Raw genomic sequence first — 22,184 nt, forward strand, 5'->3', positions numbered from 1 at the left:
CTCCTTTGAGCAATCCAGGGTAAAAGTTGATTGGCATGGCATACATCCTTGCTAAGGACATGTTTAGTGCATCTAAACATCTTTCACATTTAATAGGCCCATTCATAAAAATCAAATGAATTTGATGATTATATGGTACCACTATTGCTTCTATGCTTATTTTGATCTAGTGGTAGCATATGACATGTTTGCGGTCTTATAAACCTAGTGTTTGATCTAGAAAATGAGCTCTAAGTGTTTAACTCAACATGATACAAGATAACCCTTTATTTGGAAGTGTGAAGAAGCTTGTCCTTAGATCAAACCGAGTTAAATGTCTTTGGCAAGTATTCTAGATTGGACCAAATTTAGGAATATGATCCTTACCCCATTGATTGATATTGATAATCTCAACCTATCTACATTTAAAACATTTGTGATCATTGATGACAAAGGGGGAGAAAAATAAAGATATTAGTGATATTAGTACATGGGGAGAAAAACAAAGATATTAGTGTACTAAGATGGTGAAAAGACAACAAAGGGGGAGAATTTAACATAGGGGGAGAGATATGACAAAGAAAATGGATCAATTAAAATTTTGAGCACGCAAGTAGGGGGAGCAAGCTCATGAACTTGTATGGTGCATTTAAATGTGTATTTCATATGTTTGCTTGCATGGCACAAGTTCTTAAATTTCAACATCCATGCTTGTGTGGTGTATGCTAGTTGTAGGTTTGGATGATGAAATGAAAAACTAGCATGCATAGGTTATTTAGTGATTTCATTTCCAAGTGGTATCGAGCTAACCATGATCAAAGTGCCACTAGATGCTCTAACTCATTGCATATGCATTTAGGATCTAGTGGAGTGCTAACACCCCTTGAAAATGTTTGTGAAAATATGCTAACACACATGCACAAAGGTGATACACATTGTGTTTAGCACTTAGGAGCAAGGGTAAGAAACTTCACCGGCGCCCTGTACAGAAAAGATAGGGTTTCATAGAGTGGACCGGATGCTGGACCAGTGTGTCCGGTCAGTGGAAGCAGTGAAGATGCTGGCGTCGGTCTTTGATCGGACGCTGGGTCACTTCATGACCAGACGCTGGCAGGGTGCGTCCGGTCCTACTAAAGTGGTAGCGCATAGAGGAGACAGAGTGTGACCAGATGCTGGGTGAGTCCGGTCGGGCATGACTGGACGTGTCTGGTCGTGAGTGGAGGCTTACTGGAAATGACTGGACGCTGGGGTCCTATGTCCGGTCATGAACAAACTGACACGTCCGGTCATAGCTAGAACCTTACTGGAAGTGACCGGATGCTGGGGTCCTACGTCCGGTCATGGCATTGTGCTGCGTCTGATCATCATTTGACCGTTGGGATCAGGCGCTCAATATTTGAAGAAATGGATGATGTGGCAGCCATTCGTTGATCAGACACTGGCAGGGTGCGTCCAGTCGATCTGACCGGAGCATTCGGTCACCCCGAGCAGTGCCCAGTGAAGGGGTACAATGACTCTATTTCGTGGGGCTTCTATTTAAGCCCCATTGCCAGCTCTAGCTCACTCTCTTGTCCATTAGCATTGACATAGCAACCTTATGAGCTTAGCCAAAGCCCTCCCACTCATCTCCATTATTGATTCAACATCTTTATGAGATTGGGAGTGAATCTAAGTGCATTGCTTGAGTGTTTGCATCTAGAGACACTTGGTGTTCATATTTTGCTGCGGGATTCGCTTGTTACTCTTGGTGGTTGCCGCCACCTAGATGGCTTGGAGCAGCGAGGATCGTCGAGCAGAGGTTGGTGATTGTCTCCGGCTCCGATCATGGTGATTGTGAGGGGTTCTTGACCTTTCCTCGGTGGAGAGCCAAAAGGTACTCTAGTGGATTGCTCGTGGCTTGTATGATCCTCATCTTGTGTTGGTTGTGCGGCACCCTATTGAGGGTTTGGTGTGTGATGCCAATTAGCGCGTGAACCTCCAAGTGAGTGAATCGCTACAACGAGGACTAGCTTGCCGGCAAGCAAGTGAACCTTGGTAAAAAATCATTGTGTTATCATTTGATTCCAAGGTGATTGGTCTTCATTGGTATTCATTCTTGTGATTTATTGGCTCCTTCCTCGACATGGCGGTATAACCATCTTGCTCACTCTCTTTACATTACTACAAATTAGTTGTCAAGCTCTTTAGTGTAGCTAGTTGTGAGAGCTTGTTAGTTTGGTTAGTGTGGCTCTTTAGTTAGCATTTGAGAGCGCACTAACTTAGTGTAGTGACATAGCTATTGTGTGGATAGAAACTATATAAACTAGAATTATGGTAGGTGGCTTGCAATTTTAGTAGGCTAGCACAACACTTGCTTCGCCTCATAATTGTCTAACCGGTTTACTAAGTGTTGTTGTAGAAATTTTTAATAGGCTATTCACCCCCCCCTCTAGCCATTAGGACCTTTCACGCTCTTGACACGATCAGGAATCCAAGCGAAACTTGCCTCCCTCTAGACCTAGCCTAGCTAGCTATGCCCTAGAATATGGTGGAGCTTTGAGGATGATTAGGGTTTCTGTCTTCTCAAATGACTTAATCACGGTTTTGATTGTTGATTCCTCAGGGGGTGGCAGGGGCTGGTATATATAAGCCGAAGCGTCAATCCTGAGCCCTCAGATCAAATCGACTTGAATAAACGGCGTAGATGCAATCTAGGAGGTGGTGGAGAACCAACATAATGAGACAGAGGCTGACAGGTGGGGCCCCAGATCGGTCAGCCTATAGGTGGGACCGGCCCCTCGCCCTTCGCTTCGGTGTGGTGTCCTCTGGTGTTTTCTAAAACCTTCTAGAGTTGTTTATGCGATGATTAAGCGTGATTAATTCTGACATCTAGGTCCACTTTGACGGTTTTCTGGATAAACCCTGCAGAAAATACAGATTCACCAAAACTCATGGAATTTGTTAGTTTAAACCCCTAAACCTATGTTGGTGATTGTATTCATGCCCCTATACATGTTACAGTAACGGTTTATAATGTTCATTAACTACCATCAACATTCCCCATACACCTCCCCTGCACAACTCTGTAAGAACCCGTTTCACCGTGAGCCATCCTATACGAACATCGTGGACCAACTCGTGGAGTACCATGAACCACGGCCCGTCGGGCTAAACACGGCCAGTAGTAACTAGTCACGTGGCGGACTTGGTCCATGCCCAAGCCCACAGCCAGGCCCTACCCAAGCCCTGTCCAGCCCGACTAGGTCAAGTCAATGGTCAACTTTGAGTTGACCATGAGACTCACCTGTCCGTGACCGAAATTGAGTTCCACGTGGTACAATCTGATGCCGACACATGGCACTTTCCCACTCTACCACATCACCCCTTTCTTTTCTATTTCCTAAAAATGAATAAAACATGTTTTAATCTTTGAAAATTCATAGCCAATTCATCTTAGCTCAAAAACATATGAAACCAGTTTCTAATTTTCTCTAAAAACATGAACTATCTTTTGGTGCCCTTGTTGGGATCATTTGGATCTTATAAATTATTGTTTATTGAATTTTATTAACCTTAGTCACTTGTATTTATTTCCTGTATATACGTTTTGCGTAGCTTTGTATGCGAGGAAGCTCTTGAAGGTGGAGACGAATCCTGCTAAGTACAACTCATCGACCACTTGAAGCTTACCATCCCAACAATACAAGTGTCATGGATGCACCATTTTCTTAGTAGCCTACTCAGACATCGCAGTAGTCATAGTAGCGTTTCATATTTTGTTGCTTACTTCCTAAATCGATTCATTGATTGAGCCCCTGCCTTGATTGAAACCCATGTACGCTGCCAACGTGCTGGCATACCTGCTCTTATTTATATCCGCGTGTATTGATGCTATACCTTGCTTGCGCATATTTATCACTACACTACTTCATTATTGAGACGTGATGTTGGACGTTAGATGGTTGTAGTTAGGGATGAAAACGGATCGGATACGGACGAACATCACCGATATTACATTTGTTTTCATATTTTTGTCCGGATTCGGATTCGAATACGGATAGTGTCAACTATGTCGGATAATATACGATTGGATATCGACATCATAAATATGCGATTTGAGTATTCGGATACGGATACGGTATCGGATGTTGGATATCCGGACTTGGATACGGACAGATCTCAATCCCTCTAAACGGATTCGGTTTTGAATACGGTCGGAAAATATCCTTACCGTTTTCATCCCTAGTTGTAGTAAGTAGAGGCTTTCGAGCCAAAACGGCCATGTGGGCAATGCCTTGTGTAGTGATACTTGGGATGAGTGATTCTCATTTTCTTGAGAGCGAGGTGTTGGGAGCTGAGGTACGAGGGTGAACTTCGGCTGGAGTGGCTGATATGACTTGCAGGTGGAGTACTTGGGGCTCCCTAAGGGTACATGTGGTGGATGCAACTTGTGGACATGAAGGAGCTGAGGTATAAGGGTGAACTTCGACTGGAGTGATTGATATGACTTGAAGGTGGAGTACTTGGGCTCCCCGGGGTACTTGTGGCAGATAAAACTTGTGGACATCAAAGTGTCATGGATGTGCTATCGAGGGCACAAAGTCTTTTGCGACCGATGGGAGGAGATGGTTGCTCTAAAAATATAAGGACTGATATGCTGGTATGATCATGTTTCATAGGACTTTTACGTGCACAACACACGTCCTATGGGAAGGTTCCCATACCTGTGTACTATAGGAATTAGCGAACAGTGTTAGGGAGGGTGAGTAAGGCTCACACCATCCCGAGACTCGGCCACCACTGCCCGGTTAGTTCAGATTCATAGCTTTGGGTACCCGGCGGCCCGGCCTTGAACCTGTATGTAAGTCCCTGCTGCACCAGTCGGATTGCGCGAAAGGTAGCATTGCCAGGCAGGCAGCTGGCGCAGCAGGCCAGCCATAGACCATATCAGCCTGTTCGTTTGGCTGTGGCTTGTCGTAAACGATCGTAAATTTTCTGTCGGAATAATATTTTTTTCTCACACAAACTAGTCAACAGTACTTCTTCACAAAACAGCCAACCGAACATGCTGCCATAATGGGTTTGACAACCACGCTGGCAGGCATGCTGGCTTAGCACAACAGTGCGTTTTTGCCATGCCAAGCCCCGGAGAGCAGTCAAAGGAGTTAGTTTTTTTTTACGATGGGTTAAAAATAACATACTATTTAAAAAGGGATTAAAAATAAAAGATTCTCCCTAGCGGTGCATGTATGCAAAAAGAACCTCGATACATAAGCAGCACCCACTTCTGCCAACCAGTAGTTTACACAATTACACAAGTACAGCCATACACGGTCACAGAAGCAAGTGACCATCCCTTTCTCTCATCATACAAAGGGGTCATGTGCACTTGGTGCTTCACCATCACAGCCATTAAGGGTGTGTTTAGTTTGAGAAATCACTCCATCCTAAATCATGAATCCATTTCTCAAATTTGGCAGAACGACTCCATTTGTCATATTAGTACTAATTACTAGCTTGTGAAGAATAAGGTGATGATACATCAACCTATTATATTCCACAAACCAAACAAAAAAAAGAGAAATGAGTAGGTGATGGACTAACACATTCCTCAAATCAAACAGACCATGTTTTTCTCAATGGTACGTGGGTGCAGCGTTAATCACCTAATCACACCTGTTTTGTACAAAGAAATAGTGTAATAATGCTCAGTGCAGCACAAGCGTCAGATGGGATGAATTGCAAATCATTCTGAAGGTAGGTGCAACCCACGAGCTGTACACAGGTCCAGGGCTCTCCCAGCTGCTGTAAGTTGGGGCTCTAGCAGGAAACCCTTTCACCATCAGATCAACCGCCTGCAAAATGTATGGCATCCCAATAGTATTCTTACCTACAAATTGGGAACTTGCGGTTTGTGATTTCTGTTGTCATTGCATTATCAATGGTGATGCCATTTGCGGGAACTTACAGTTTGTGATCACTGTTGTCTTCGTGTCAACAATGGCAATACTTGTTCTTGTCCAATTTAGAGTTCCACGTGGCAGATATGTTTTTGAGTGATGAGTAGTTTGCATGCAGTGGAGATTTGAGAATGACAGGCTGAACACACTTGGATGTAGGTAGTTTGAGCTGACTGCTTGTGTGGATCAGCTGACAACCTCGAGTGTATCCTTGAAGACCGCATGGCTATGGCTGACAGTATCCTTTTGGGGTGAAATGGCTGTGACACCCTTCAGTAATCTGATTACTTCGCTGCAGCCATCGACATAGTAGTTTGCTTTGCTGGCCTTCGGGCCAACGGAACAGGCAAATACTTCTGGAATGGCAGGCTCAGAAAGAGAGGTAGCTTTATTGATGCTCTCAAACATGTCCTCATCCGATCGATCGTTTCCGATGCACATCAAAAGATCCGGTACATCCCCTTTACTGACCAAGGTCCGAATGATCTTGTCCACAGAAATCCCCTTGTTAACTCCCTGTGTCCATGAATACATACATTTGAAGCCTCAACAAACATCTAGATGATAAAATGCAACAAAAAGATGTGAAATATCAGATACTGAACAAACCTGAGGTTTAACTTCTACAATCTGATGGCCACGCCTCACAGCAACAGGTTCATTTGATAGGACTCGCTCCAGATGGCCCACTAGCTCCTTTGCCTGGCACGAGCCAAAGTCATGATCTGTGTTCTGATAGTGCCATACCAGAGCGCTCTCTTTTTGCTCTATGAAGGACCCATCAGTTGTTTCCATATATAAATGCATGATAGGCTCCGCAATGAGTTTCCATTCAGAATGAAGACCTGACAAACTTGTCTCCCATTCAGCTGCTTTGTTCCATCTGGGAGAACAAACATGGTTAATCAAACTTGGGTGAAAGGAAATCACATAATTGTGTATCAACAAAAGATTCTTTACCTGATAAAGTAACCATGTTCAGCAGCAATACCAAGGTTCTCGCATGAAACAAACCACTCACTTAGGGAATCTCTTCCTCGTCCGCTGACTATAAATACAGTGTTCTTCATATCATTGCACAGGCTGTTAAGGATAGAAATAAGTTCGGCACTTGGAGATTTGTTGTGTGATGTCTGCGGCACAAGGGTCCCATCATAGTCCAGAAATATCATCCTCCTGTTAGCCTTCTTATAAGACGAGGTTAGGTGTTCTAGAGACAGTCTTCTAAACCCAGGTGAAAGAGCAATAACTCTAAAATTTAAACCAAACCCAGTTGTCCAACATCTTTGGCTATATTGCTCTCTGCATGCTCTCTCCAGATCCTGGTCAAAGCTGCGTGCCCAGTAAGCAACACCGTGAGACCTGACATAGCGATAGTGCTTTTCATGGCGCAGATTCTTCTCATACTGTGTCAGATCTGTTGCACTGTATAATGCATCAGCCACATCTTCCATACTCCAAGGATTTACCCTGAAAGCTCCACTAAGAGATGGAGAGCAACCCACAAATTCAGACACAATAAGTGTGCTTGTGTGAGATGAGCTCTGCTTAACACCTCTGAGCTTATCAATCTCCTCATTTCCCTGCCTGCATACAGTGTACTCATACGGTATCAAATTCATGCCATCCCTCACAGCATTTACGATACAACAGTCAGATGCAGCATAAAATGCAATCTTTTCATAGAAAGGTATTGAATAGTCAATGAGGACAACAGGCTTGTAATTAGCAGAACCATATTTATCATTTATCCTTTGAGCTACGGATACAGCTTCATATTTCGCTTCCTCAACGTCTTTTCCGATGCTTCTTGCAGGATTAACAATCTGTACAAGGACAACCTTCCCTCGAAGCTTAGGTGTTCTTTCCAGAAGAAGCTCCAAGCCAAGCAATTTTAGACTGATACCTTTAAAGATGTCCATGTCATCTACACCTAAGATTACCAACTTGCCACTATATCTACTCTCAATTTCTTGAACCTTGTTAATTGTAGCAGGCAACTTCAACGTGGACTCAAGCCGGCCAACATGTACACCTGCAGCAAGAATCTTGAGGCTCACTGTTCGGCCGAAGTACTCTATACCTATGTGGCCACGTTTTGACTCATAATTAAGGCCTAACAGCCTGCTGCAACATGAAAGGAAGTGGCGGGCATAGTCGAAAGTTTGAAAGCCAATGAGGTCAGCATTAAGAAGTGATTTTAGAATTTCATCCCGCACTGGCAGTGTCCTATAGATCTCAGACGAGGGAAATGGGCTGTGGAGGAAGAAACCAACTTTGATCCGGTGCAGTTTCTTTCTTAAAAAGGTTGGGATAAGCATGAGGTGATAATCATGAACCCACACACAATCATCATCCGAATTGACTGCCTCCACAACTTTGTCAGCAAAAATTTTGTTGGCCCGCACATAGGCTTGAAAAAGGGAGCGATCAAAGAGCTCACCTTTGTCATGACAAACAGGAAGCATATAATGGAAAAGTGGCCATAGGTGCTGTTTGCAGAATATGTGATAGAATTGCTGCTGGAGGTCAGCTGGGAGAAAGGTAGGTATGCATCTGTGTTCCTTGAAGAGCTTCTGAGAAACTCGATCTTGCTCACTAGGATCAACTTGAACATTCAAGCTACCCACATAAATAACTTCATTATCAATTGAAAAACCATCTTTAAGTTGAACAAGAAGTTGATTATCATCCATGGCAAAGGACCATTCTCCGGTAGCTTCATTTTTTGCACAGATCATAGGAAGGAAATTGGCAACAATAATTTTTCTCTTAAAACAAATAGGCGTAGAACCAACCGAGTTGCCATCATTACTACTTTCCCAATCAGGGTCAGATATGATGCCAGGAGAGGTCACCGCACGAGGAAGAGATCTTAAAGGTTGTTGGAACACATCTTCACAACACATATCTAGCAGATTTGTGTACGACTTTAGAACCATGATTTCTGCAAAGAGACACCAAAAATACTAATAGTTAGACCTTTACAGCCAACAAAATACTATCTACATATAAACAAAAAACTCGACCCATGGGGATAGAAAAATATCACCTACATATATATGTGTGTGCATTAAATGGGCACAAACTCTGATAAGAACATACGAACATTCTAGCACACACTTTTGTTTCCTTAAACATAAAAATATTGTCACTCAATTGATGGACCATCATTACAACAAAAATACACCATTTGAATATTTTAAACCCATCTGAAAAATAAAAATTGCTTGCCAAGATACACTCAAGGACAAAATTGATGTTAGCTACATTCAAGTGTTCACAGCACAGAGGCAATCTCGAAGACTGCCTATAACAATAAATCCAAAGGAAACATCAATAAAATGATTCAATCTGACTCTATCAGTATTCTGGGTCGAGTAGAAAAGGGATATATGAAGTTCAAGACCTTACTAAAACTGGCATGGCCCTATTATCTATGGAGCTTTAGAGCATCTCCACCAGTTCCCCAATAATCTATCCCAAATATATATGTATTGGGGTAGCCTAATATTGTTTTTGTGAATATTGGGGGAGTTGCTGCAGCAGTACCCCAATATATCTCCCCCAATACCCATATAAAAGGTGGGTCCCACAGGAGTGTAGAAGACAAGATGGTTGAAAAGTGGTAGTTGGGGTGGTCCCCTTGCTATTGGGGGAGATATAACTCCCCCTTTATTTGAGGGGAGATGAAAGAAATATTGGTGAACACCAAAAAAAGGGAGAGGTCTTGGGGAACTGCTAGAGCAAGAAAAAAGCACAGTTATCCCTAATATGACAGTTTTATGGGGATAGGGGGAGGTATTGGGGGCAATAGTAAATAACAAACTCTTTCCTGCTCCCTTAACCTAAATTCAGTCCCATCATGCCAGGCCTCAGCTGCCAACACATTGTATCTAAACACACTGGCAAATTGATCCAAGTAGCTAAAGATCTTTCATCCGACATCGCCGGGTGAACGGTTAGGAAACACTACAGAGCCTGGGTCAAAATCCCATTTAGCAAACAAGGTGTCAAGAGGTGAACTCTCTAACTCCCTTCCTGCAAAATGATAGCGGATGTGGCATCCAAATGAAGGAGGATAAAGTCAAATTTGCTTTGTGGGAGGCAAGGAATGTAGCATAATCCTCGCCAAGCAGCTATCCAGGTCAATTGATAAAGTTGAAGGAAAATTTTTTGTAACTGCTACTTATTTGCAGCTATCATGACCTGGCCTGAGCTGATACACAATATTCGCTCTTGATTTGCTTTAACTAACTGTGGATGAATAATTACCATGCAAGAATTAATTATAATAGAGCACCCACAATAAAGATCTATTTCGAAAAACAAACAAGAGCATAGCAGGATAAAAGCTTCGTTGAGTATGCAGTTGCTACAGTATAATATTGTGCTAAGGGCAAAACATGAACAACCTAGAGGCATGTAAACATAATATTTTGCTCCAGGGCGTACAGGCAAAGCACATAAAGATAGAAAATTTAATACTAATGTTACACCCTAGATCCATGATGAGCTCCCCAAAGTTCCATGATGAACCACATCTACCTTCAGGACCACAATATCCAATCCAACCATCATTTAAGAAAATGGACCACACTCTCTTACCAATATAACACAAAAGGACAGATTGGAGGACCACAACATGATGCAAACAATACTTGAACGAATCATTTCCCTCTCACCAATCACGAATATTAGCATACAACTACAACATCATACCACCTTTGCTAACGTAATGTATCTACCTGAAAGACCTGACATGCCAATCAGGACATGTCATCATGCCAGCTGAACTGGCAACTGGCTCACACTGAAACTTGAACACCTGTTTGGTGAGATATGTCCTACTACAACATAGTGATACAGAGAAGGCAAGTTAATCAGAACAAGAGGAACCTTGAACTATACGTGCTCATCCTATTTGGCAATAGCATGTCAAATGCAACTGACATTGCCTTTAATACAAGTAATATATTCTAGACATCCAAAATCCAATGTACTGTATACAATCTCCTACAGAAGAACGACTGTTGCCCAAGACAATACCATCGCGCATGGATATCAGGACATGGTGACAAAACTCATACAGAAAGAAGGCAATGAAATTATGGTGGGGAGATTTCTCCCATGTGTTATAGCTTGAAGATCAATTTGCTGAGGGGACAGGGGACAGGACCTGATGCTGCCTAAAAATGGTGAGACCATGATTTAAACATAACAGGCATCATGTTAGACATTGGTTAGATCAGCAAGCAGCCATGCACCGCTTTATTGGGAATTTTGAGGTAGAGGAAACAGAGTAACTATATTCACTGGCGGAGCCTAGTAGAGGCCATACTGGGCTCCCCCCCACCCACCCACCCACCCGGGCTAAGAAAGATTAATGAATATATTTGCAAGTGTAAGCAATCCATCTAAAAAGCTAGATATTCTATTCTTGCTTGCCTGCAAACTGCACATGTAATTGCCTCATAGTCTATCTATCTCTAGCTAGCAGTACTAGCTGAGCAATGTCTATGGCCAATTTAGTAACGCCGCTCCCCCCCCCCCCCCCCCCCCCCCCCCCCCCCACCCCCCTCCCCCGATTATGATGAGTCCACTGGCTATATTGTCTTGCTACGACACTAACCTTTGTGGCTTTGGAACATAACTGCGTCTACAAACGAAGTCTGTAGTTTCATTTGCCTTCTTGTCCATAATTCATAGGCTCATTTGCCTTATTTTACATTTCAACCTTTGGTTCCCCACTTCCAGGGTTGGCATAGCTACCAATTTGGCAACTATTAAATCCAGGTGCAATTAATATAAGACAGGAACTAAAAGAAGACCATTTTTCACATCAATATCCCCAATTTTCTCCAAGAATAATAGAGAACAATAGATCGCGTAAGACCTCCAAATCAATCAGAACCTAACCCCAAACATCGCTCTTTCCTAATTCAAGAACAAAACCAGCCTTTTTCATTCAAACCTACGAACGAAGTCAAGAACCGACGGCCAAGAGCACTGTCGAATGGGTCAATGAATTGAACATACGGATCAAGGAGGAGTGGAAGCATTTCTTACCACAGCGACGAATTTAGCCTCTCCCCAAAATCGAAATGTCAGTTTCTTGGCACCAAGCCCCTTCTCCTCTCTACCCAGCACAGGCAAACCTAAAGCGGGAGAAAGAGAGGGAGAGGCAACAAGAAGAGGACTACTGGAGAGTGGAGACGGCTGGGAGTGGGCAAAGGGATGAACGGAAATGTGTCGTGGAGGTTTGCGGATTCGGAGGAGGTTCCCTTTTGGAAGATCGCAACGGGTCCTCTCGGAGGATTCTGCCACTGCTGGAGTGCTGGTCTGCGGATAAGCGCCACCTTCCTTTCACTTATAAGCTGTATTTCGACGGTCAGCCACTAATATTTTTTTCCTATAATAAATTAGCTAATAGTACTTTTAGTTATGGTTTATTAACCAAATGAATAGAATAAAGATCGCGCTTTTCTCCTCCTGCTGATTATTATATTTTTCACGTCTTCGTTTTCGCTTTGTGCATAGTATTTTACTTCAGTTTATCCTAGAGAAGTTTTAGGTCACATTCTTGGAGCTTGCAGGTGTTTTGGCTAGTAATATCCGTGCTGATTATAAAATGATTTAATTGCTTTCAAATTGAAGGTCATGGATTCGTTCGACGCTACCCTGACTTTTTTAGGATTAAGTTTCATTTTCAAAGTTTTATGTGAAGACTGGGCACGGAGCTAGTTTTTGTTTTGCTCTCGTGGGAGAAACATCAGGAGATTTGTTGTAGATGAGGTAGTTTGTTTATGATGCGCTAGCCTACGCTAATTGACCTTGCATTTGTTTATTAAAAAAATGTTGGTTAGATAGAGAAATTTTCCAAGCTTTGTATCACTGGTTTCTTTGTTCTGTAGTGCGAAGATAAGATTCTTGACAAGAAGAACAAGCACTCCCTACTAGCTAGTAGTCCATCCGTCCCCAAAAAAGTGGAATGGAGGGAGTATATTTTTATTTTTATTTTCTTTCTGATAGTATTACTTTTATCTAGAAATAAATCAATTTCTACCATCACTCTAAGAGCATCTACGAGAGCCTTTCTAAATTTCACTCTCTAAATCATCATTTGAAAAGCTATTTGCATAAAAATCTTTTTCTATATCTTTTCAGTCTCCAACAGTTTTTCTATATCTCATATGCACTCTAGAGAGTCATTCTCGTCTTCTATTTTTGGCTAACGAAAAATCTGGAATAGAAGATGGCTATATTTGGATGACCATTTAGAAAAATGGTTGGAGGTTAGTTTTTTACCAAAATTTCTATTCGTAGCAATTAGGAAGGATATGAAGAGTCTCTTGGAGGTGCTCTAAGTAAAAAAAAAACTATATTAAGCTTGACCAATTTTATAACAAAAAATAACATCTATAGAAATATATTTCATGGTGTCTCTAGTGTTTAGAATAGTTTGACATAGAATAACTCTAGAAATTGAATTATTTTTGGGACGAGAGATAGATTATTTATTATATCAAGAAGAAAGAAAACACCTCGTGATTTGCAACATGGCCAGTACAGCTACACGCCTAAATCTAAACGTGACATGGGTCAGGTGTCTTTTTTTTTTTTGGAACGTAATGGGTGCTCGTGTCTGATTCAGGTGTTGGAGTAATTAGCAATCGCTGGACCTAGGGAGTGTTTTTAGTACTGTGGATAGGTAGATCAGCCTTTGGGCGCCCTTCTCTTCTCACATGATTCTTTCGTTTTCATACGGGATATGTGCGAGACCTTGAAGTCGATCCATCATGCGTTTCCGGTCAAGGAGGATTATATATCTCTCCTGATCTCCTCCTGCAACCGTCATCTGAACTTCTGAATTTTTTAATGTAGGGGCTACCATACGTGTCGATCATTTCAAGCTATCTTATTGGGAGCATTACTGCTTGTTTATCTTATCCTCAAGTGCCAAAGATGGTTGTCTAGTTGGACACTACAACTGGAATGGAAAAAGATTAAAAGATCACCATCACCCCGCACTTAACAGCGACATCTAGCTTTTGAAAGGCGGCAAAGCGACATCTAACGTTGTGTGTTACCGGCGTTTTAGTAGAAAAATACGGTATATGCAGATATGCTCTTCTATCTATATTATTACATGGTTCGGTTTTCGACACGTATGCGAGATTTGGGCCACGTTTGGATCTTTATATGGTAACTTTGCCTAACAAAACTACATATATCATGTACTGTACTACTTCTATGTATGTTTCTTTACTTGTCTTTCCAATTAGCTTTACTTTTCACAAGGTGAGTAAGCACTTGGTTGCTTTGGAGGTTGGCTTTGCCACACTGGCAAGCTAAATTTTGTCTTACTTGCGCAAGTGTATTAATTAAAGGAACTAGTAAGATTGGGCAGGCAGATGAAACATGACCTTAAGTTAGAATTACCTGGATCCATGGACTCTTTGTCTCTAGGTTAACGGATCCATAGGCTCTGCAGAGCACAATTCCTTCTGTGCTTCCCTTGTAGCCTTGTTAAAACACACAAAAGACAGCTCTCCTTTTGCTTGCAAATTTTCAGTAGTTTACTTGGCGTTGGTGAATCAGAGGATGAATTTGGATGTTAGTCGTCATTGTTGAAACCTGCTCAAGATATTAAACATGGCATCCATTGTATCGAGGATTATTCTGCACTGATATTAGCTAAACACAAGCTGTTAGCATATACTCTAATAGATATTTTGTCTCGAACAAACAAAGTCGTAAACTTCTAATCACATCCAGCTTGTTTGTTGTGATGCAGGTATTTGTCTCTTCCAAGTCGCCACTTAACAGATTTAGGTAACTGCGGTTTAACAAATAGATTTACAGTAACAACACGGTGAAACCCTTGAAACATTGTGTAAGCTGTCACTACTGGCAGTGGCAGTAGGGATGAATCGTTCGGATAACTATATCTTGGTTACTGCTATGGATATCACCCTGTTCGCTTGATCGTTTCTGTGGCTTATAAGCCGGTTGATGCTGTTTTGTTATGAGAGAAAAATACTGTATCATGGCTGATACGATCAAGCGAACAGGGTGCATCAATCAGATAAATTATGCAGTCGGATATTCCGATGCATCAATACAAGATATCTGAAGATGTACTAGTTTTCATAGATTCATTGTAAATGGAGAACATCGAAACAATCTTAGCTCTTAAAAGTAAAGAATGCGTACCGAGACCAACCTCTGCCCCCGACTCGACTGTACCCTCAATTCAGTGTCGGATAATTGGGCACGTAGCACTGTGTGATTGCTGTCACCGGGACAGCATTATTAGAAAGAGTCCCAGCACAACACTCAACCAAACCTTAAACAGCATGACATGATGGATGAAAATTCCGCTGAAAACAACGCCTGAACTGAAATGACCAGACCGTTCCCAGTTCTCTCTGTTCCTCAGAGTTCAGAAAATCATACTCCATGATGGTATATGGAACATGCATTCAAGAAATGGAGGTAGACAAGCCATAGTCATCTGGTGCGTCATGTCGTGGATTTCTTGGCCACAACCACAATACGTGACCTCTGTCTTCTACTAAGTTCCAAGTACAGTGTATATCTCCTTGGAGAAGCAGTGCATTGTCTTCTCCAGATTGCTAGGGCCTAAACCCCAGAAGTCAACTGCACATCTCCGTTCATACGTGTATTTCATGGTGACTATGTATATGATTAAACTAAACTATCTGATCTTATTGTTTGACAACTACTTATAAACTATCTGATCTTATTGTTTGACAACTATGCTGTTCTTTGAAACATTTCAGTTTCTACTCCTATAGCAACATTCTGATAATTCAGAGGCACGTGACAAAATTTGAGTAGTACTAAATTCAAAGTATGAGGTTATCTGGGATGGATAATTGGCTTCATGAACAGCTGCACAATGCGCAAATGCAGCCAGAGGCACATGACCTGATCTAAAACTACCTAGAACTCAAGGAGTGCTGCTGCCAACAATCATTGGGACATTCTTCTGATAGCAAAATAAAGCTCATGTAGGGCTGAAAACTTCAAAGGATAATGCTCGACAGGGACAGAGGCAGATCCACATCGGCTGTTGGTAACCTAAACTTTGGTGCCGTGCGTCCACTGTCAATCATATCATATTTTGTTATCCAGTTCTAACATGGAATAGCAGGGGCAATCATATATCACAAAACATTGGACCTGCACAAGTGAATTTTCACACCTTTTAAGCTCCATCCTATCAACTTTGAGTGTTGATAGCGAACCAATGCAACTAGTACGCTATTCTCCGCTCAGAGCCACAAACCACACATCCCATGACAGACCAAATGGTTTCGCCAATGCAACTCTCAAGTTCGTTCTTTCATGTACTGGAAGACAGCATGCTCACTAGAACATCCTTTAGCAGCATAATCTCAATAAGATGCCGTGCTTCTTATAATCACAGGTAATACATAAGAATGACGTAGACAAATATGTACAACTTAGCATGTGGGGAGCCAGGTCCGATATTTGGCATTTGCCCCCACTGCATTATTTGACGGGGCAACAAATGCAAGGAGCATTTGCATACATACCTGTTCATACAGATACAGTATCCACAGATATCATACAAACAACTGAAGGCATGCCCATCAAAGGACGAAATGAATGACAAATCGAACACATACAGCCATTTCTGTGATTAAAATTCCGAGCAGATGGCCAGAGGCAGCAATGAATTTAATCACTACCGCAGTACAATCCCTAAACCATGTACGTCATACCAACACGCATGATGTTCGAATGGGGGACCTTCAGGGTTGCAGTGCCAGCCCTGCAGTTCCTCCTGAGGAATGCATAGAAATAGTTAATGACAAACTTCTTCGTGAAGAGCGACTCCTTCCTTGCCCTCACATCTCCGTGTGCTAGGAGATACGTAAACCCAGATGCCATGGCTTCTCTCAGAGCTGCCAGCTCATACTCTAAACCAGGATCTTCTTCTGCAGACATGGAGCTGGAGGGAAGCACAGGATTGCTACCATCTGTGGTGACCATTCTGTTGTTATCACCTGATCTCTGATCAGAAAGCAGTGGAGTTTGCAGATCCCCATCACAAGCAGGAGACTGAGGCACCTCAGATACAACAGATATGTCATCACGCTCTGCCTCCATTGTGCTTGCCTCAAGCGCGATTTCCTGGGCTTCCCTCCTAAGAAATTTTTCAAGGCTCTCGGCCAAAAGTTGCTCAAAGAAACCATGATCTTCTTTCCTAATATCCTTATAACCATAGCGTGCAACACAGCGGAACATGTGGTAGTCCTTCTGGCCAACCCTTCGGAACAAGAACCTTTCTTCAAGAGCGACATACGGGACGGGAACATACTTTATGCAAACAAAGACAATCGTAGAGTGCATCGCTGGAAGTGTGACTAATAGTTGGCCAAAGATCGATGGGATTCCCTGGACCAGCTCATTGTACACAAGCCCAATGCCTGGAACTCTTACAGTGCCAAGTGTGGCTCCCAGATCAAGAATGAAGTCCAGGGATATCTTGCCACGCATCTCACTCTGGTACTTCAGCACACTTCCATAGTTCCATGTGTACATTATGCAGAGAAACAGTGATGAGAAAGCTAGTGGTAACCACCCTCCTTCTTGTATCTTCGACAGAACGGCAGTTAAGTAAACAAACTCTACTGCACCAAAAAGAATAGGGAAGCATAACACAAGGAACAAGTTGGTTTGCCATATAAGAAGCATCACCAAAGTCACCAGTGCAGTGCTAACCATCATGACGCCAACTTCAGCAATGCCTGCAAGTTCAAAGAATAAAAATGGTATTAGATGCAAATGAGACGTTTGTTTCCTGGAAAAACTAGAAAACTACAGGATTCTTTCAACACATACACAAATATCTGTAGCAGAATATAGCTGAAATTTTTTTTCTCAAAAACACAGGAGAGCTGCGCATCATTATATTAAGAAGATGAAAAAAGGGACAAGAGCCCAAACAACACAACAACACAAAACTCAAAACCCACACACAGGCCTGCCTAACCATAAACTGATTATAACGAAATATAGTAAATGTAATGGGCAGTTCCTGTGGGGGTTAATATATCAAACACCACTTGAAGAAGCCTATGTATAGATGAAGTTGTATGTTCCTTGAAGATCAAAATACTCACCATATGCGTTGGCAATATCATTGGTACTCCTAAAAGTGGCCACGATGATGATGCACATTACCATTAGAAACCAATTCATCACAGGTATGTAAATCTGGCCCATGACTTTCTTGGAAGTATGGATTATCTTAATCCTAGGGAAGCAGCCAAGAGCCATGGCCTGCTTTATGCAAGAGAATGTTGCAGATATCATAGCTTGGCTGGCAATCATAGCTGCAAGTGTAGCAATCACAAATACTGGCCAGAATAAAACCCCTGCATTGCATATCAAAATTTAGACTTAGAAAGTAAATACATAAAACATTTTAGAGTTTTTGCCAGCTGAAAAAACTTTACCTGGTACAGAATCATAAAATATTCTTTCTACAGCAAGTGGGTTTTTCATCAAAAAAGCAGCTTGCCCCATGTAAGCAATTAGCAGGCAGGGGAATACCACGGCGGTAAATGCTACCTGGACCCAAAAGCACGCAGGGGGACACAAAAACTTAGCACATGTGGTGTTCTATGGACAAATACTGAAGAACGGAGGGAGTACTAAGTAATTGGAAAAGGGACTCAATAGACTAGTAATGTGTTAACCTGTATTGATTTGACAGAGAAATGGCCCAAATCAGCAAACATTGCTTCAGCTCCTACAGTTGTAAAATATAGTTAGTGCATTTAATGGTATACATAGAATCTTAGTGTCAGGGTTTCATGAATGACTCAGAAAAAACAGCATTATCAACCAGAAAAGTGGCAGAAATGACTTAGTTCAGGATGCATTGATGCAAGTTAGAAAAAAAAATGTACGGCAGAGGAAAGGGCATTTTCATCACTCAAGATATTCTTTTGTTCTGATAAAAGCATTCCTGGTAGTGTTAAATATAAGAATTCACAAATACTACTTGTTAAGAAGATGAAACTATTTCAGTATAAGATTGGCCCTTGCTTCAAAAGCCACTAAAACAAGAGAGGAATGTTATTGTCGGAAAAAGGAGGCACCTGTGATGCACAAGACACAACCACCAAGTGCTGACCACGCCTTAATGCCGTTTGTCTCGAAAAACAAATATATATACACTGGATTGAATGCTCTCACAACAGAGATGTCATACTTAACAATATTATATATTCCGATGGAGCCCAAATTAACAAACCATAATGCCAAAATAGGGGCAAACATGAATCCAACTTTGCCTGTTCCAAACCTCTGCACGCTAAACAATAGCAGAAGAACAACAATGGAGACAATTACAACAGCATCTGCAAAAAAAAGAAATAATGGGAACTAAGCCTCTTATATTCTTTCTACCAAATAAATAAGGAAATGTTAATGTTAATGTTAGGCCAGTAAGCCAATGTAGACAAAATGCAAATTCTTGTAATAATTAGAATGGGATTGAGCAAGGAGTACGAACTTGTGTCAAATCCTGGAACTTGACCCTGGAGACCACTAACAGCAGACATGACTAAACATAATAAACAAAAGGAGGTTCAGGTGTTATTAGAAGTTACATATAACATCAATTGAAGGAGCAAACTAGGACCAAAGAGCATATAGAACACCTGACATTGACGGAGTGAGAATGCCATCACCAATCACCATGGACGTACCCATCAGAACTAAAAACAGGAGAATGTTCTTGAAGAGCGGCTTCTTTTCTAGGCAGTCTTTGACAGAGAGAGCACGCTCAAGTTCAGGAGTTGGCAACTTAAGCCTAAAACTAGAAATATCTTCATCCACACGCTGCTGATTGGGAAGCATGCTAACTTTTGCATACCTGCAAATCAACGAATACAGCGCAAAAGATCCCCCTGCAGCCATGAGATGATAGTATCAGTACGTCAATCACTCAGAGATCCACAAAATCACCCAGATGATAGTCTACAATCATGAGACAGTGAAACCAAAATTGCAAATTGTGCGTCATACCTTCACCATTGTCATTAGCTTTGAGGACTATGAAGACGTATTTAGCGAATGGGATCAATGCGATAGTGTACATGACCAGCGAAAGTGCTCCCAGTATCTCGACCTCTGACTTTATGGGCACTTTACTGAACACGTCACTGAAGACATAGAGAGGACTTGTCCCCATGTCGCCGTACACCACACCAAGGGTTTGAAAGGCCATTGCGAGGGTGCTCAACATCGATATTTCCTGGTGCAAAGTGCAGCTCAGAGTTTTCAGCCATTAGGATCATGATTCCTGAGTAGAATATAAGAATCTGAAAAGCACATGTTTCCTCATTCCAGACACGAATAAGGAATCTACGGATAGTTGGACGCAAAGCTGAGCCGATCGTACCATCCTCACACCTATCCAAAATTGCTCCAAAGTTACACGTCTAGGAAGCCTCCAGCGATCAGGCAAGAGGCTCCATTCATCCTACCATTCATTGGCTATAACAAACGAAATGGTCAAAGCTCGCATTATTTTAGGTTTCTCACACACTAGAGACAGGCAAGAGGCTCCATTCGCGGACGCTACGGAGCGTTTGGATCCACGGACGCACTCGGGGACCGGGAGAACGAACGCACCTTGGCGCTGTGGCCGTGCGCGCCGCGCACGTTCATGGACTCGACGTCGAGCGAGTCCACCCGGCGGGGCCGCTTCCCGAGCCGCCGCCGGAATGCTCCGGAGGACACCCGAGACGCCGCCGCGGCGCCCCCGTTGGAGGAGACGGCCCCCGCCGAGCGCTCGTCCTCGAGCGACCACGACGGCGCGGACTCGGACGAGTCGACCTCGCTGCCGTCCACCCAGCGCGTGCCCCCCGAGCGCGTCGGCGTCAGGAACCGCGCCGACGGCGGCTCCTCCTGGATCCCGCCGTCGTCCATCGCGCCCACCTCGTCGTCCTCCCCCGGCGACGGCGGCCACTGACGGGTTCGCGGGTGGCGAGGCGCGGATCCGATAGAGGCGGGGCTGGTCGGAGGGGTGAGCGAGCGATTCGTGTCTGACGCTTTTGGTGTTTGTTTGGACTTATTCGGCGCCGTGACAATAATGCGCTGCTTCTTATTGGGGCTCACTGTACGGCTGCTGTGATCTTTGGATGTGTCTTTTCCGGTGTTTTTTATTTTTTATATCGTGCCATCGGATAGCAGGTTGGGAATATTTTAAGTCATTATTATTGTCATTAGAAAATTTTATTCTTTTCCCCAAGGGAAGGGAGGAACAGTTGCATCATCACGATTTTCGGCTGACGTTGACGCTGTTGTTGATTTACCGTAAGAGAAAAACACTGTTTATGGCTAAAAAGTAGTGCTGCTTTGGGCTAATAAGTTCAAGAGTAAATAAAAAAAATACACTAGAGTAAATTCAAAGCCCTTAATGACATTGTCACTTCCAATCTATGGCCTTGACAATTGTCTAGTTTTAATACGTTGAAATTTAGCGACACCAATGGCCATTGTCGGAGCAATCATCTATAATGGCGACCTTAAATTTTGAAAATGACACATAATACAACATCACGGGAGCTTCTCAGATCGCATCTATCACATTGAAAGAGTATCGGCCGCCTCGTCGTCGAAGATGATCAAATGATCATCAATCTGGCACCATCAATACTAGGCATGCTAAAACAGGAGGCCCGGCTAACTTCGTAGCCATTGCAAGATCGGAATCTAACGAGCCAGTAACACAAAAATGCAAATGGGGAATGCGAACATCCCCATAATCACATCAGCCCTGCAAGAACAAAGACCACATGAAGAATGTTAGCCTGGATGCCTAGATAGACATTCGCAACCGGAATCCTCCACAAGAAACAAGATCCAACGAGGGGTCAATAAAAATGATGCCATACGGTAGCCCATGGTGCACAAGCAATATAAAATCCTGACTACTACGACTAATCCAGACTACAGAGGGTCCCCACTCCTCCTCAACACCAGCGAGGTAGCCACACACAGAGAAGGGGGGGGGGGGGACCGACATTAAAGGAGCAAGAAGAGCCTAGGGTAGGAGATGGGAGGATGGGAGGAGAGGCGGCGACCATTGCCATTATTAGAAAAATAAATTGTCGAATTTATATAGAGAGATGCTACATGTTTCTCACCATGTCCTATTTTGTTTATAAGGCATGTATGCATATTAAGATTTAA

General features: G+C 42.7%; 2 protein-coding genes across 4 annotated transcripts; both read right to left on the reverse strand.

The window, feature by feature from the left end:
- Positions 1-5,202: 5,202 nt before the first annotated feature.
- On the reverse strand, positions 5,203-12,266 carry LOC136541914 (probable alpha,alpha-trehalose-phosphate synthase [UDP-forming] 9). 3 transcript variants are annotated; one of them, XR_010780533.1, is made up of 5 exons: positions 11,988-12,266; positions 6,879-8,865; positions 6,528-6,801; positions 5,927-6,434; positions 5,203-5,813 (listed from the first exon to the last, which is right to left on the reverse strand). XR_010780533.1 is itself a non-coding variant. In XM_066534090.1 (4 exons), exons 2-4 carry the CDS (start codon positions 8,858-8,860, stop codon positions 6,105-6,107), a joined length of 2,586 nt encoding a protein of 861 aa, XP_066390187.1. In that variant the 5' UTR covers positions 8,861-8,865; positions 11,988-12,266; the 3' UTR covers positions 5,203-6,104. The 3 variants fall into 3 exon arrangements, 1 of the variants encoding a protein (XP_066390187.1); XR_010780532.1 differs by having other exon boundaries at positions 5,203-5,848; XM_066534090.1 differs by having other exon boundaries at positions 5,203-6,434.
- A 4,076-nt stretch (positions 12,267-16,342) lies between these two features.
- Positions 16,343-21,071, reverse strand: LOC136541916 (potassium transporter 23). The gene is made up of 9 exons (XM_066534092.1): positions 20,622-21,071; positions 20,013-20,241; positions 19,646-19,894; positions 19,498-19,548; positions 19,082-19,342; positions 18,677-18,729; positions 18,434-18,548; positions 18,098-18,352; positions 16,343-17,722 (listed from the first exon to the last, which is right to left on the reverse strand). The coding sequence occupies exons 1-9, from the start codon at positions 20,916-20,918 to the stop codon at positions 16,674-16,676; spliced, it is 2,559 nt and encodes an 852-aa protein (XP_066390189.1). The 5' UTR covers positions 20,919-21,071; the 3' UTR covers positions 16,343-16,673.
- Positions 21,072-22,184: the final 1,113 nt, after the last annotated feature.

This window comes from Miscanthus floridulus, chromosome 3 (assembly GCF_019320115.1).
Source record: "Miscanthus floridulus cultivar M001 chromosome 3, ASM1932011v1, whole genome shotgun sequence".
Classification (NCBI taxonomy): Eukaryota; Viridiplantae; Streptophyta; class Magnoliopsida; order Poales; family Poaceae; genus Miscanthus; species Miscanthus floridulus.